At 39.1% G+C, this 15,025-nt stretch overlaps 2 protein-coding genes across 2 annotated transcripts in view; one reads left to right on the forward strand and one right to left on the reverse strand.

The window, feature by feature from the left end:
- The window catches only part of larp1 (La ribonucleoprotein 1, translational regulator), a 28,990-nt gene extending 24,714 nt beyond the window's left edge, over window positions 1–4,276 (forward strand). The window contains exons 17-19 of the mRNA XM_079486180.1: window positions 25–134; window positions 234–361; window positions 2,127–4,276. Coding sequence (XP_079342306.1) covers window positions 25–134; window positions 234–361; window positions 2,127–2,318 — 430 coding nt within the window. The 3' untranslated portion in view covers window positions 2,319–4,276. The remainder of the gene's footprint in view (window positions 1–24; window positions 135–233; window positions 362–2,126) is intronic.
- A 3,259-nt stretch (window positions 4,277–7,535) lies between these two features.
- On the reverse strand, window positions 7,536–14,276 carry faxdc2 (fatty acid hydroxylase domain containing 2). Its single transcript, XM_079486182.1, has 8 exons — window positions 14,149–14,276; window positions 12,168–12,265; window positions 11,842–11,945; window positions 11,103–11,224; window positions 9,900–10,105; window positions 9,308–9,413; window positions 9,046–9,212; window positions 7,536–8,401 (listed from the first exon to the last, which is right to left on the reverse strand). Exons 1-8 carry the CDS (start codon window positions 14,191–14,193, stop codon window positions 8,242–8,244), a joined length of 1,008 nt encoding a protein of 335 aa, XP_079342308.1. The 5' UTR covers window positions 14,194–14,276; the 3' UTR covers window positions 7,536–8,241.
- Between the last annotated feature and the right edge of the window lie 749 nt (window positions 14,277–15,025).

Consider the following 15,025-nt stretch of genomic DNA (forward strand, 5'->3'; position numbering starts at 1 on the left):
GATAATACTATTGCGATTACACAGGTATGGTCTGGAGTGCCTCTTCCGGTTTTATAGCTATGGATTGGAGAGAAAGTTCAGGCCGGACATATTTAAAGACTTTCAAGAGGAGACCATGAAGGACTATGAATCAGGTCATTCTTTTTTCATGCAGATGCTAACATGAAGTTCATATTATGTACTTGGATATGTATAGTGGAGGACTATCTAATCTTTCCTTACTATCCTGACAGGCCAGCTATATGGACTAGAAAAGTTTTGGGCGTTTCTTAAATACTCAAAAATAAAGAACATGGAAATTGACCCCAAGCTTCAGGAATATTTATGCAAGTTTAAACGCTTGGAAGACTTCAGAGTGGATGTGAGTAGACAGACAAGTGCATGTCATCGGGATTTTAAACTGTTGATGATGGTCAATTGGTAATGATAATTTCAAGCATAAACTTATTAGACCCTCTCGTCTTATGTTTGAGGCTGAAAAATGTAATTTAATGAAAAAACTTTGTGCATTATATAGTGGAAAACAAGTGCAGTGCAAAACAATTTGTTTTATTGGTTGTTGTGATTTCTGATATATTTTGTTTTACTGTATAGTTTTTGCTTTTAGATTTGAAATAGCATTTTCGCAATTGACCCTTAGCAAACAGTTTGCTTGCCATGTGATCTGACCAATCATAACGTCAATATTGTGCTGCTGCGACTGACCACCATTTTGTCCAACAAACAAACCAGTCCAACAACCTGACATAGTAGTGCTTTGGCGATCAATATTTAAAAAAGCTTTTTAATTATTGTAATACTAAACAGAGAGATATATACCCAGCTTTAATGGATGTTCACACTATAATGTAAGGGTTCTCCGATCATGGTTTTGTGTGCGCCGATAACCGATCATAACTTGACAACTTCCAAACAACATATTCCTCTCCCTTTTTACAAAGTAGACATTAATGATAGCAGCCAAAGGAACAGCTTCGAGTATAACATAGCTGTCCTGTTTAATAATGATAAAAAAACACGCACAAACATTTGGTGAATGTTTGTTTCATCTGAAAAAAGCAAATACCAAACAGTTTACATTCTAAGATTTGCTTAGTCCATCAATTAAACTAAAGTACTTCTGACAAACCTGCTTTTTGTTGGAGAGCACTCTTTTGCAGTGTTGCCATGTTCAACCATGTTGTTTGTTCTTTGGTCTGAGATTATAAAGCTTGACACTTTGAGCATATAAGAGATTTTTTGGGATTGCCTTTGTTTGCTGATCTGTTCTATGAAGTATGTTCTGGCAACACTTTAGCGCAAGGCTTGTGAATCTTCACTGCTGTTTTCTAGCCTTTCGCATACAGACGAAAACACATCTGATGGGCGTTTAGATAAGTCTTAAACGGTTCTTAAATTCGGTTTTGCGCACTGCGTATAGTTTTGGTAAAGGCTTTGCTCACTACTTGAATTTTTCTGGGGTTAAATCGAAAGTAAAATGCTGTTATCACTTTGGTAAACCGAATTTATCTGCAGTGTGTATGAGTTTACTTCTGACTGCAAACAAAAGAAATGTCAAGCAACCGACAGCTGAACGGTCCAGGCCTCATACGCTGCACAGTTGATCACACCTACGTCTATAGGTTTTGTGTTATTTGATCGGCTCTTTTGATTGGCCATTATAGACAGTGCTCGAATTGAAAGGGGGCTGGGGGATCAGATATTACTACTTAAAGGGGTCAGATATTTTTTTGTAGAAATGATAATGACAAATGTGATTGAATTCATGCAATGGGTATGGTAAATTTGCTGAATTAATTATTTACAATATCTTACATTAAGTTTGTTTATGGGCTACGTGTCTCTTTAAATTTTAAATGCCCCGCATCTAAAGACCGCTAAGCGCAGGACATCGTTGACATGACCGTTTTTATTGAAGGTGAAGCTAACTTTAGCTAAAAAATGTAGAATAATAAACCTTCATTCGCAGTCGGGAAGAGGAAGCTTCTCATTTTTTGAGGGATAATTTTCTCGGTCTTTCAGGGTAAATTTTGCGAAGGGTCAATTCTTTGTTTTGCTTTGCACTACTGGGCCATGGTAATTATGCCTTTGTTGTTATTAATAAAATGTTTATTTGTGAACTCAAGCCCCCCATGGAGGAAGGAGGGAGAAAGAGACATTCTTCCGGTGGCGATGGACGGCGGCGTCAGCAATCCAGCCGATCCCAAACACAGCTTGGTCCAGGTCCCGCCCAGCCTGCCGGAGCCCCTTCCACTAGAGATGATGCCAAAAACACAAGTTACCGAGCACCTGCGCAAGACACAAAGCCTCCAAAGTGATCGGTCACCTGTCCTTGTGCTTATCTGCGGTAAAAACTTGACCGCACAAGCATGCATCAACAACAACTTGCCAACAAATGGCTCATGATTGTCATCACGGCTCTTCCGCCATCACCTCATTCACATCTGAAAACATTTCTAAATCAGAGAAAGACCAGAGGGCATGAGAAATTCTTCCATTTCTTTGTTTTATTCAAGACCTTAAATAGTTTTATTCCTATTGTCATATTGGGGTAGAATAAGGCTTTTGTTTCATCTTTATGGAAACTACTCTGCAGTGGTCCTTTATATATTCAGCTGAATCACTCTTTTATTTGTCTGAATGATGTGCGATTCCACCCTGACCTTCATTTTTATTTTTTCCTGGAGCTTAAAGGTTGTGTTATATGAAGTGGTTTCTCTTAACTAGAATAGGTACTAGGTGAGACAAACTGATTAAAAAACGAAATGATGCAAAAAAAAAGGTGATTTATGTTGCGCTTTTTGGGGTCCTCGCTCCATTTTCTTGCCAATAAACCCTCAGGGGTCATGATGTAATGTTGACATCACTGTGACATCAACATCTGACCATACACTGACTCGCCCCACTTGGACTCCTTCTCTTCCATGTTTTGCCGTCTGTTACAGGAGAGGCGGGTGTTTAGCTTCCAGCCTCCTCATGGACACTGGTTTCCTCACTTGATACCATGAATAAGCGCTGTGAGTTTAGGGGTTTTCTGTGCGCATGTGCTGCTGGGATTTTGGAGGTGTCTGCAGCATCGCTCGTATCTTCATGAACTCGCTGAGAAACGGAAATAAACCATTGCTCATTGTGAACGGAGGAAAGCTGCTTTTAGTTAGTGGCTTGTTCTCTTTACATCACCGTCAAACAAGGTGTTCTGTGTCCCCAGCTGAATGGGAATCATTTTCAGAACAGTTCAAGTGTTAATCCAAGTGTAAATATAAATTCATGAAATTATGAGACATTTGCACCACCCGGTCGTAACGTGTTGTTTTATTGTTTATAGAGCAGATGGATATATGCCTTACATGTTCACCTTTTAATGCTCAACGATGAAAACTTTGTCTTTTAATGTGTTTTGTTTTGACTGTATTCTAGCTTTGCTGTTAATATGGGTATGTTTTAGTATCATATCTTGCGTTTCTTTACAGCGGTGTAGACATCCAAAACCGTATGATGGTCTGAAAAAAGGGAAACTGACCTCAGGTTATCAACTGGAATCACGCGAAGAAAGACGAACCTTTGTTGATCATACATGACACAAGGGATGCGCTTGTGTAGCCTTTGAAATCGCTGCCAACCGGATTTGGTCCTTAAGCAATATTCCAATCATTGATCTAATTTATGGAGTTTAACATTAAATTTAGTTTGCATATCAAAGTGTACACGTTCTGTCAGCTGAACTGTCTTGGCTTTTGTTTTTTCTTTATTCAAACATGCTCCATCTCTCGTTATTGCTATTAATATAACTACAAGAAATATGACAATTCCCATCTGTTTTCCCTTTTTGTGCTTCATTCAGCTGTGATCAAATCCTAATGAAAAACGCTTATGATAGTATAAAAGATCTTTTACCTAACAAAATGGATTAGAAAAAAAGCTTGCAAGCTGAAAAGTCCTCTGAGAGGATAAGCAGTTTGAAATTGTGTTCGTGTAGATTTGTGTTCTTGGACAAGAGCGTTTTGGTGCATCTTGTAGTGGATCTTATGACTTCAATGGCTAGGATAACTGGGTGAAACAAGAAAATATCCATAGAGCCATAAAAAATAGCTGCACATGTTTTATTAAAATTGTTAACACTCAATAGTAGTCCTTGGCTTATTGAAAGAAGAAATGTAAAATACGGTGAAATCATATTCATAATATCTGAATTATAGGCGGGCGTAATTTGCTTTTAGTGATGTCATTTGTAGTTGATCTGCTTTTTCCTAATAAACACGAACATTTATAAAATAGTAAAAAAATAATGTGCTGTTGAACTTTCTTACAGGGGGCAAAGACATCTCCAGTACTGTTATTGGCTTATGTTTCTTACATTTTTCTTGCTGGCCAATCATTTTCAGTGTTGTAGGACCCTAGCATTGTTAGCACCTTTTACCCCATTACCCTGTTAATGTTTGAACCATTGATTCAGAAAGGTCCGTCCTTTGGGCGTTCCACAATTCTGATAACTCAAATGTTTTGATAAATGATCTGGTACAGATGAAGGACTCAATGTCCATCCCACTATGGACAAACAGAGAAAAGCCAGCACGCTTGTTTAATTCTTACTGCAACCAACAGACAGTGTCTTAAAATAGAATCAGTCAAAATTAAAAGTAATTTCACAGGTAGAGTACTCGCAAAAAGTTTGGGATAGTTTACTTTTGGGGGAAATACAGTGCATCCGGAAAGTATTCACAGCGCTTCACACTTTGTCATCTTACAGCCTCATTTCAAAACTGATTAATTCATTGTCCTCAATTCTACAAACGATACCCCATAATGACAACGTGAAAAGTTTGTTTGATCTTTGCAGATTTGATAAACATAAAAAAGCACATGTACATAAGTATCCACAGTCTTTGCTCAATACTTTGTTGAAGCACCCTTGACACCATTACAACCTCAAGTCTTTGAGTGTGATGCTACAAGCTTGTCACACCTATTTTTGGGCAGTTTCTCCCATTCGTCTTTGCAAGATCGCTCAAGCTCCATCAGGTTGGATGGGGAGCGTCAGTGCACAGACATTTTCAGATCTCACAAGAGATGTTCAATCGGGTTCAAGTCTGGGCTCCGGCTGGGCCACTCAAGGAAATTCACAGAGTTGTCCTGTACCCACTCCTTTGTAATCTTGGCTGTGTGCTTAGGGTCATTGTCCTGTTGGAAGATAAACCTTCGCCCCAGTCTGACATCCAGAGCAGGTTTTCATCGAGGATCTCCCTGTATATTGCTCCATTCAGCTTTTCCTCGATCCTGACTAGTCTCCCATTTCCTGCCACTGAAAAACATACCCACAGCATGATGCTGCCACCACCATGCTTCCCCGTAGGCATGGTATTGGCCAGGTGATGAGCGGTGCCTGGTTTCCTCCAGACATGACGCTTGCCATTCAGGCCAAAGAGTTCAATCTATGTTTCATCAGACCAGATAATTTGTTTCTCATGGTCTGAGAGTCCTTCAGGTTCATTTTGGCAAACTCCAGGTGGGCTGTCATGTTCCTTTTACTGAGAAGTGGCTTCGGTCTGCTATACAGGCCTGTTGGTGGAGCGCTGCAGAGATGGTTGTTCTTCTGGAAGGTTCTCCTCTCTCCACAGAGACATGCTGGAGCTCTATCAGAGTCAGGGAGGTGACCAAGAACCCGATGGTAACTAAGGCCCTTCTCCCCCGATCGCTCAGTTTGGCCGGGCAGCAGCTCTAGGAAGAGTCAGATGATGGAGGCCACTGTGCTCATTGGGACCTTCAATGCTGCAGACATTGTTCTGAACCCTTCCCCAGATCTGTGCCTAGATACAATCCTGTCTTGGCGGTCTACAGTCAATTCCTTGGACTTCATGGCTTGGTTTGGCTCTGACATGTACTGTTAACTGTGGGACCTTATATAGACAGGTGTGTGCCTTTCCAAATCATGGCCAATCTACTGAATTGACCAAAGGTGGACTCCAATCAAGTTGTAGAAACATCTCATGGAAGATCAGTGGAAACAGGAGGCACCTGAGCAAAACTTTGAGTGTCATGGCAAAGGCTGTGATTTTAATAAATTTGCAAAGATTTCAAACAAACTTCGTTCACGTTGTCATTATGGGGTATAGTTTGTAGAATTTTTAGGAAAATAATGAATTGAATAAATTTGGAATAAGGCTGTAACATGACAAATGTGGAAAAAGTGATGCGCTGTGAATACTTTCCGGATGCACTCTATATGGTGAACAGGAAGTCAGGATCTGGTAAGGACTTTAGCTGACTTTACATAGAGACACTGCTGACTTATTTTCCTGTGACGTGACTGCTATAAGCTTTTGTGATACTGATATTTTTCAACAACAGGCAAAACCAACATCTCTCTGACATTATTTAAATTACGTTATGAAAAACAATTCGATAAGTCATTCACGGTGTAAAGTAGAATAAAGTCGAGTATTCGTTTTAAAGGTTAAATACATTTTGTCCCCTGCCCCTCTAGTAATGTGTGTTTATATCTCAAAATAAAATAAACGTCTTACTTTGAGAGTGCCGATTTTGGTTAGAAGACTTCCAAAAACGTCCCGTGATTTCTGTTCGATGCTCCGTTTTTTTTTTGCATTGCATTGTGCACTGGAATGATTTTGCGATTGAGACCTCTTAAAATGGCAGACTTCCCGATCAGTGCCCTGACTACTGAACAACGGAGCTGGCTTAGACGCACCAAGAGAGAATGGGTCCAAAGGGTGACAGGAAAAGCTCTTCATGAACCACCGCCAAATCCCAGGCCAGAACTCTAACATGCACTGCAGGCCTCATCCTCCAGATTCCACAGAGGACATCAATCATAGGCTGGTGTCTGCCTAGAATAGCAGTTATGGCTGTCAGTAAACCTTAAGCCCTACTGGGTCCAAATATTGCACCATAAAGTGAATGCTCCTCCGCTTTAGGGCATAATGTTCCATTCCTCGTGGAGGGAGCTCTACAGTAAAGAATACTCTGCAAAACCTCAGTTGAAAGAAATGAACAGATGGTCTGTCCCCATCAGTGGTTCTCCCAAGAATGGCCCGCTAGGAGAGCCTAAAACCATGCCAAGGCTGTCAACATAGGGCAACCAAGAGTAGACAGATCCCTTCCTGGGCGCAGAGCGTTCTGAGGAAAGGCATACAGTGCCTCGACTGCAGCTTTGTATCCAACACCAGCAGAGCTGGATGTGTTCAAGAAAACCATAACTCTCTTTTCTCTCCCCGTCAACGGTTTAATCTGCGGCAACAAACAAAAGTTATGTGGCCCAAACTTAACTTCTGGTAGACCTCCACAGACACTCAAACCGTTGAGTAGTTTCAATATAATTGAATACAGTTAATGGTCAATGAAATATGAATGTAAATGAAAAGTGTTGTATTATAACCAAACACAGACTGGACGTTAACTTCAGGCTAGTTGTGTTGGTCAATGTTATGGCCAAACACTGAAGATGCTAAATTGTGAACAGATTTTTGATACCACACAGTATAACATTTAGGGGCACAATAAATAAAATGAAGGAGCACAGACAATGTTCAGATTTTATTTTATTTACTAGGGGCACAATGTAGAGTGTTGGTAAAATAGTGTATGCAGTGCTGTAATTAAAAATTATATTAGAAACGAATGCATATTATTGATGTCATTAATATGTCATTACTGCAAACAAGTCCAGCTTGTTAATAATAATCTAGAAATTGTGGAGTAGTAATTTTAATATTTTATAAATGTATACATTTTTACTTTTTATAAGCAATAATATTTATTTTAAGATTCCATTTGGTCAGTTAGGTGTACAACTATTAACCTATAGCATAAATCATAAGTCTTAGCATTGCAAAAAACATTTTCACACAAAAAAGCTAAAACACACCATTACACACCTCCCTACTTGTACAAGAACATCTTGCGAAAGAAAGCTTTGTGAGGATATCTCTTCATGACAGCAGGTTATTTGAGTGCATAAAAACAGAACGTGAACCCTGAACTCATACAATGACAGTGCAAAATCAACAGAGCTGATCTGGATTAACAGATTACGCTTGATCTTGACAGTATTAAAAATGTTAGGTTAAAAGACTAAATCCAAACCTTAATACAACAATAAAGATTCATTAAAGCAGGAATGTGGGCCCATAGGGAATTTAGACCAACATCTTGGTCAATTTATAAAGCCTCTGAGATTATATCAGCACATGTCCAAAGGTGAAAACACGAAGACATTGAATACCAAGATCAGTCTTGTGAATTCTTTGCAACGTCGGGTATGCTCTCGCTCAACGGGCTCAGACTCAGTAATACAGTGTGTCGCTCGTAGGCCTTTGAATTACGAAACTTGTCATCCGTCCCGTGGAGTCTGTCCAACACACCCAGCACTCCAAAGCACTGATTGAACCTAGAGAGATAAAGATATTCATAGGCAAAAGAATATATATTTTTTTTTTCTTATTGTTGTGGCCTAATGGTTAGAGTGTTGGGCTTGTGATCAGAAGGTTGCTGGTTCTAATCTCAGTGCCAGCAGGTCATGACTGAAGTGCCCTTGAGCAAGACACCTTACCCCTGATTGCTCTGCAGTAATGTGCCACTGTAGAAAACTACTTGTAAGTCGCTTTGGATAAAAGCGTCTGCCAAATGAATAAATGTAAATATAAATATTTTCTATAAAGGACATACATAGTTTATCTATTCCGAAACTATCCTCACACATGCAGTTGAGCTGGTATCTTTTAGAATAAAGGTTATCGTATGAACAAAGTTGAAAGCTCATAGGGTAACAAATCAATCTTATCTCAAGACTGCATGGCCAACGAACCCGGAGTTGCTGTATGGTAATTATTGTATCATCGCTCCAACAGTATTTAATAGCTATGACACTACACAGTGAAACGTTACACAACAGTTCTAATACTGCCCTCATACTGTATATGGCTGAGGTGTCTTCAGGAAGGTGCACACAAGCTGATAAGATGAAATCCTTCGTAGCCTCTGAGACTAGACTGGGATGCTTTGGAATCTCAACACATGAATTCTTGGACTTACTTGAGGTGGTGGAAGTCGTGGAACTCTGGCGAAGGCAGCAGGGGCAGGTGGTAACCACAGTGCGACACTGTTGTTACCAGTAAAGCGATGGTGAACCAGAGGCTGGTGGTGGCCACATGTGAGCCCAGCAGCACTGGACCAATCAGAGCCGGCAGCATATTAGACAACTAATAAAATAAAAGACAAATAAGGACACAGTGGCCGACAAAGTGATTGTGACGTGTCATTGGAGGATGAAGCCTATGACACAGATTCATCTTACCACATGCTCCACTGGGTGCGCATAGAGCGCCACAACTCCAACAGGAGCCGTCCACTCGTGATGGATCTTATGGATGCTCTTATAGAGCGATGGGTGGTGAACAAGCCTGATGGGAATGAGGTTAAAAGATGATATGAAAATATTACGGTCAAAACATCAAACATGAAAATGATTATTTGATACTATAGGCATCGATCTTTAGCCTGGAGAATAAACTCAACCTGTACAATCATCAGTCTCCATCTCATTTCATCTATTAAACCAATCAGATTTTCAGTAATCGAAAACTCAGGCGATTGGAAGTTAAAATTCATCTGCCACAGCAGTTCTTTAATAAATCACAGCATTTTCAAACTTTGATTTGAAATCAAGAAAATGTTATGTTGGAAAATAGTGCTTAACATATTTCATGAGGAGAAGGTCATAATTTATTTATCATGAAGTATTATGCATGTGAAATACAGTATATCACTACTTCATCTTATGCATATTATACTGTACATACAGCTGCAGAAAACATTAATAGACAACCTGTGTAAAAGTAAAATCAACTGACCTAAAAATGAATTGATCTGCAAAAATTCATGCTGACCTGTGAGTGTAGTAAAACAGTATCTCCTCCATGAGGCCGCAGAACGCCAGCTCCAACAGGACCCAGTGAAAAGTGGGCAGCTCAGGAGCACATGGCTTGCCACGCCATTTCATCACTATGTAGGTCATCACTACCAGCGGTCCTGACAGAAAGACCTGGTTGAAAAGCACCTTTCTCACTGCATGACGCAACCGGGCCGAATCCACCTGCAGGGAAACATTTGCGTTTTATTTAGATTAAACAGTACCTAGGTATTTTCCCCTGCTCCTGGAGGCCAACTGTACTGTAAAGTTTAGGTCTGTAACTGTCAAGTGATCCTGAATGAGATAGAGGAGTGTTTGATAAGGGTTGGAGCCGAACTCTGCACGAAAGTAGCCATTCAGGCTGGTTTTATTTGCAAAAAAAAGTTTCACTGCTGCTTGAGGTGGTTTTTCTTTGAGCAAATATAAGGTCATGTAAACACATTTGCTGAATAAATTCTGACGAAGCAAAGAACCCATGAGACCAAGCAGCTGACGGTGTCTTTGTGGTCTCCAGGTTTTATTTACTGTTGGCTACTAGGTTACCAATACCACCGTCATCTCCTCGAGGAACTTGTCGGAATCGCACTCATTTTGCATTTGTTTTTTCTGTCATTGCAAACTTTAAAAAAGGTTTTCATCACATTTGGATGGAAACCCTGCTAGTGCGCCTCCAAGAGCGGGGTTAAAGACGTCTGGAACATTTTTATATACAAGCAAAAATATTCAAAATTTGTGTAAATGTAAATTTATTTTAATCAGACAAACCTGTTGCTAAATATCAGTACTAACCTCTGTACAAGTGATTTCACATTAATATTTTCAGTGGACTTGGAACTATTGCATTAAAAAATATAGAATATTATCAAACTCAAGTTGCTGACAGCACTTTTTGCTAAAACTCAGCAGTAGACTGTCAATTTATAGCCAAATATCTCTTTTGTTAGATATATTTTTTACCTTCTTGGTTTTATTTCTGACAGGACAGTAGAGAGACAGACAGGAAGCGACAGGAGGAGAGAGGGCAGTGGGAATGGGCAAGGACCACGAACTCGGGTCACCCGAAGCGTTGTCTACGTTGCTCCAACAACCAAATTTCTCACTAAGCAATCAGTTGAAAAGGAAAGGATTGTTAAACAGGACAGGTAAGCGGTTTCGACAAGTGAAGAAAATAGGATGTTACCGGATTGTTTTTGTCCGGCTGGATCCTATAGCGAGTGATGAAGTTTGGTTTCCCAGTTGTGTCAACCACCATCAGGAGGGCATTAAACAACCAAAAAGAAAGAGTGGGTACCAACATGGTTCCTGTTGATGTAAAAAAATGTTTTGCTGAAGGTTATTAAGAGCATCATCAACTCCACTTTAAGCGCAAACTACTTTTAATCTAATACATTTTGTGATTAGTTCAAAATCTTCATGCAGGATACAGTTGTGAACACTAATACATCTACTGGTCTACATATAATTGAACTTCAGCTCATATTGAGAGTTTTGTTCCAGTGCTAAACTGTGATTATAGTTCTGTGCCAATTCCAATACTAAATGCACCGCAGCGGTGCAACAAAAGGCATCCAGTTTGAAAGCTTTCTTTCTTCCCCAGGATGCGACGGACAGAAGAAATGGATAGGTCAATACCTCGACTATCCCTTGATTCGGTGCGTGCTGGTGACAGTATATTTGAAAAACATTTAAAACTGTAGTTAATCAAAATAATTGATTATATACTTTTGGCGACAGAAGTGGTGGTGGGAACAACCGATGATGTAACTAAGGAAATCCTCCATAGGCTAGACTGTATAATTTAGTCCTCCCCTATGAATTGGGATACAGCTATTCTGTCTATACATGTGCAAGCATTTCATAACCAATGTGTAAAGGGGATGTGACATTAAGGTAAACAAAAATCTTAGAATTTTTCTAACCAATAAAAAACAAGGCAGCCTCATTTTCACCAAAGGCCAAGTGAAGTTTAGTCCACTGTTTCTGCCAGAAATCTCCAGATGCTCCCCAAAACTGTTGTAAATGCCTACACAGACATAAAAAGACCACCGTAGTTGTATATTTGTAGTTATAGTCTGCCAAAAGTCAGCATAAGCATTACTACAACTACAGCATAAGCATTACAAATAGAACATTTGGGTTGATTGTCGATTAAAAGAACCACAGACACAGAAATGAAGACTAGACGGTATTATACATATTGCACTTCTTAATCAAACTGTTTAAGATAAAAGCAACACTTGCTTACCATGTTACAGAGTTCCTAAATGCGACCAGGAAGAAAAGTCCAGATCCAATGACAAAAGCTGCTTTCTTCAATGAATCCCAAAGTCCTCCTCTATTTTCCTTAGAAAGAAGAACAACTATTATATACTATATATACACCGATCAGGCATAACATTATGACCACTGTCAGGTGAAGTGAATAAATCTCAATATCTCTTCATCACGGCACCTATTAGTAGGTGGGATATATTAACCTGCAAGTGAACATTTGGTCATGATCAAGCGTAGGGATTAGAGTGAGTTTGGCAAGGGCCAAATTGTGATAAACTGGGTCAGAGTAATGATGCGATGATGTAAAAGTAGTAGGTGCTGCTATTTTGCCTGTAGGCAGGTTATATGAAAAGGAATCTACCTTGTGATGTCACATATCCAGCCATTTTGCATTCAGGTCTTTCTGAACGATTAATTAAATGCTTTTGTTAATGATGAGAAGGACATTTTAAGATATAAAACGTTCATAACGGCTCATTGCTAGCAAGACTTCTTCTATGTCAAAAGATCAAGGGAAGTTTGATTCCTTGTGTCATTACCTCTTTAACCCAGGGGCTGTGATAGGGGTGGGCTAAGGGGGCTAAAGCCCCAAATGTTTTAATGACCATGCCCTTCACAGATCACTTCATATAAATAGACGTGCATCAAGCACGCTCAAATAGAGAGCAACATGGTCGCGACGTGCATGTGGCGCCACAATCTTTTTGAACCACCACATCGTGTTGAAAATATTCAAGCTTCAAGTAAAATGTCACATGATGTCACCTTGAAACAATGATGCATTTTGTATTTGTCACAGTTCACTTTGCACCTATATATTTTTTTATTTGGTGGGAATGCCATGCTCAATACGGCCGCTCTAAGGAAGTCCTGTCTAAGAACCCATCTTCAATGGATAAAGACTAACGGTGCCCTGGGGAGGGTTCTACACAGCCACTGCATAGTGCATTTCGTGCACTTGTAGCGAATTATTTGGTCGTTTTGTTCATTTTTCAACGTTCTTTATTATGCAGTTGCTTGCAATCTTTTTTCAATTGATAATTTACTTGTTGTGCATATTATGGGAATGTCAAAACACACGTTTATATTAGGATGTAGTAATAATGATCGATAGAAGCATGAGGAACATATAAATGCATATACATCCTTGTTAATGGGTCAAAGCTGAAAAAGGGTTTAAGCGTAAACACAAGTGTAAAACTTTTCTGTTTCATTTAATTAATACATTTTTTCCTGATTTACAGAAGACGCTGACTAAAATGTAAATCAGTGTAACAATCTTGTCAAGCATTAAAAGACTACTTTTACTATAGGTTTTGCCCATTTTTTCAACAGGAATCTTTTACTCATTTGAAGCGCAATAAATGTAATATGCTCACTTATTCTTTATATATTTTAATATTTACAAGTCAGAATAAGCATTTCGTTTGAAATTTGAAATACATAAATATTGTGTTGCACTGAATGACAGTGTAACATTATTTCAAGCTAATTTTATTCTCCAAAAACGTTATGCTTGACATTGAATGTGCTTTCTATGGCCATAAACTTTTGTACATTTCTTTTGATGGGCACATCTTAACGTCTTTGACCCGAATTCACTCTTTATGTTAAAGCCTATTCTTTGTTCAATTAAACACAAAAAGATTGGTTTCCTAAACTTGATATTGAATTGATAAATCGACATAGAACAACTGCGTTTCTGTGAGGTTTGAAATATGAAAAAAGGTTTGGAATGTCACCGCTTGCTAAACTTACGTGTAGGCTACAGCTTAATATACAGCGCACACCCTCTGTAACGCAATACATTCACATTTCTGGACGTCTGACAGATCTTGTAATATAAAAGCATGAGCATCACACGTACCTTTCCTGTTTTAAACGCAGTGATCCTTATTACGCATAAGAACCGACGGAGTAAAGAAACGCATTCAATAAAGCTGAGAACTCACCGTGGCCATAGTGTCTGACAGCGTGTTTCTTATGTCCAGAAGCATCTGCAGCAGCTCCGCATTTATTCTGTTTACAGCACAGTGTTATCTGCGCCATTAACTGATCTGTGATTGGTCAGTCACTGGTCAGCTGACAAAAGTGTGCTTTGGCTATTTGTGAGATGTTTTATCATTAAAAATGAAACAATCATATACAGGTCATGTTTTTAACAAACAATGTGGTTGAACACGTATTGTTATTTTGACTGTCTCCAATAGTAAAATGAGATGCAGGCCTACAGCATAAGTAAAGAGGTGTAATGTTCAAATAAATGTATTTTCACATTTCCAGAGAAAAATTTCAAACAAACAATAACTAACATAATGGTGAAAGTCATACCAATTGCACTATAGCGGCAAACAACGTGATCTGTAAATGACTGATCAAAATGACTTGATAACTGTCATTATCTATGACTCAATTTTCCTATCACACACAGTTCATATCTGACTGACAGTATTATATACTGTATAATGCAGTAAACATAAACAAGGGTCAGTTGAATAATATGTTTTGCTGTTTGACTGGAGGACTTTACACTTTCTAATACAGGACAGACACTTTTTCAATGAATTGTTTGTCAATTTTATTGAGATTTTCTCTGAATTTTCAGGGTGGGGGTTCTTTTCGTCATATTTTAATTTACCTTTTCCCGCCCATGCATTTGTATTTCTTTTCGTACATATGTACATTTAAAATGAAAATATGGACATACTTTGTTTTATGGAGAAAATACTAAGCAATGGTTTTCGGTTTCCAGACCAGAACCCAGTCGAAAATGAGAGAACTAAAGAGGAGAAGCACCGACGTGGAGCAGGAAATTGTGAGGGTCTGGAG

The sequence above is a fragment of the Barbatula barbatula genome (assembly GCF_947034865.1).
Source record: "Barbatula barbatula genome assembly, chromosome: 22".
Lineage (NCBI taxonomy): Eukaryota > Metazoa > Chordata > Actinopteri > Cypriniformes > Nemacheilidae > Barbatula > Barbatula barbatula.